The 1,696-nt window shown below is 36.1% G+C and overlaps 1 protein-coding gene across 1 annotated transcript; it reads right to left on the bottom strand.

Moving 5' to 3' along the window:
• Positions 1-6: 6 nt before the first annotated feature.
• On the bottom strand, positions 7-1,389 carry LOC111377998 (remorin 4.1-like). Its single transcript, XM_023001158.1, has 3 exons — positions 845-1,389; positions 561-742; positions 7-325 (listed from the first exon to the last, which is right to left on the bottom strand). Exons 1-3 carry the CDS (start codon positions 1,245-1,247, stop codon positions 134-136), a joined length of 777 nt encoding a protein of 258 aa, XP_022856926.1. The 5' UTR covers positions 1,248-1,389; the 3' UTR covers positions 7-133.
• Positions 1,390-1,696: the final 307 nt, after the last annotated feature.

Raw genomic sequence — 1,696 nt, 5'->3', positions numbered from 1 at the left:
TTTGACATTTCACACCCTATATTTTCTACATTCAATGCCACACTTCCTTGTGTGGTACTCGTGTAAATGCACAATATTAGACAATACTCAATAAGAAAACCAACGGAATTCTGAACTCTTGTATATCGAGAGCTTAAAAGAAGGAACGCTTAATCGGAGGTCGTCCCACGGCCCTCATCAAGCTTGTAATTTCAAGAAATCTAGCGACTTTTGTTCCTCTTTTAGCCTCTGCTGATGCTCTTTTTTCTTGTGCTTTTCTGTGTGCTTTGGCTATATCATTCTGCATTTTCTCAAGGGCTTTTGCTCTTTTCTCCTCCAGCTTCCTCTGCATACGAGTATGAATCAAGATACCAGTACCAACCAAAACATGGGGAAAAAATTTAACAAGTTAATCCCATGTTTGTTGTAGATTAAAAATTGATAAAAAATCTCAACTTAAAGTCAATAATTAATTTTAATCACACTGTAATCCACAACTCTTTGACGACACATTTCATCAGTTTTTATCAAAATATACTAAGAAACTGATCTACACCAAACAAGGGCTCAACGTGTTATACCTCTACTTTCTTCATCCAAGAAGTCGCCTTCTGCACTTCCTCACTCTCCAAACCAGTGATCACAGCATCCTCTCTCTTAAACCTATTATTAATCTTCGCGATCTTTGCATTCTGCCATGCGTTAATCTTCGATTCCACCTCTTCTTTCTTCACACTTTGCACTGATATTTCCCTTTGATTACCTGTCAAAGACGAGATTTATACAAGTTGTCTCTTCGTAACAGCTTAAACTTTCAGTCTGATGCCTGATAATTTTAGCTTTTAGACGAGATGGTTAACATTACCTTGGGTTGATTGAACTGAGGCAGGAATGTCCAGAGGATTATTATCGGGCACAACGGCCGAAGAGTTGGTTTCTTCTGGCACTTCCTCCTCCCGGATCCTCCCCAAGTTGCTAACACTATTCGCAGCCATGGGAACGTCGTTTTCTGGCTGGCTATTGCTGTTTCCGATGGAGGATCCAGCAAGAACTAAAGCATTGAATTCTCTACTCACGGTGGTGAAATTTTCAATTTCAGTACTGCTGGTCATGGACAGATTTGATGATCTGTGGCTACTTGTTTCCCAAGCAATCATTCTCTGTAGACGAGATGGGGTTAGTGTATGGATTTCTCTAATATGTTCGTCTTCATTGTCTTCTTCATTATTCCAGCTCGTGCTGGCTATGGCTCTTTGATTGTTCAACATGGAGAACTATGATTATAATTAGGTATGATCAAGAAATTGCAAGAGATCAATGGACGGAAGAAGCATGGGGATTAAGCATAGTCTTATGGTGTTCTCAATTAAGATTTTGATGGATTTTAAAAGATTATAAATTCTAAATAAATTTCATGAATTTAAATATATTTCTATAAATTTCATAAAAGATTTGATTATATATATTATTAAGCTTGAAATTCATTCAAATCTTTCAAAATCCCTCTATTATTAAAATTTTTATAAATCCACTTATTATTGAGATTTATAATCATGAGATGATCAATAAATATGAGCCATACAATTCTTAGCAATTCTTTAGGAGAGTTCATGAACAATCTCTGTAAATTGATTTCTTGTACGTTGATAAGTATCATGATTGATGGTCAAAGATTTGAACTTTCTTTTTGATAAATGTTATAGTAACCCCTAGTGTG

This window comes from Olea europaea, unplaced genomic scaffold (assembly GCF_002742605.1).
Source record: "Olea europaea var. sylvestris unplaced genomic scaffold, O_europaea_v1 scaffold1753, whole genome shotgun sequence".
Taxonomy (NCBI): Eukaryota; Viridiplantae; Streptophyta; class Magnoliopsida; order Lamiales; family Oleaceae; genus Olea; species Olea europaea.
Note: the sequence above shows the minus strand (reverse complement) of the source record. Positions and strands in the feature narration are given on the sequence as shown.

Coding starts and splice junctions, on each gene's coding strand:
- LOC111377998 (XM_023001158.1), bottom strand. CDS start 1,247: ATGTTGAACAATCAAAGAGCCATAGCCAGCACGAGCTGGAATAATGAA. Junction 743..844: donor CTCAGTTCAATCAACCCAAG/GTAATGTTAACC, acceptor CGTCTTTGACAG/GTAATCAAAGGGAAATATCA. Junction 326..560: donor CTTGGATGAAGAAAGTAGAG/GTATAACACGTT, acceptor ACTCGTATGCAG/AGGAAGCTGGAGGAGAAAAG.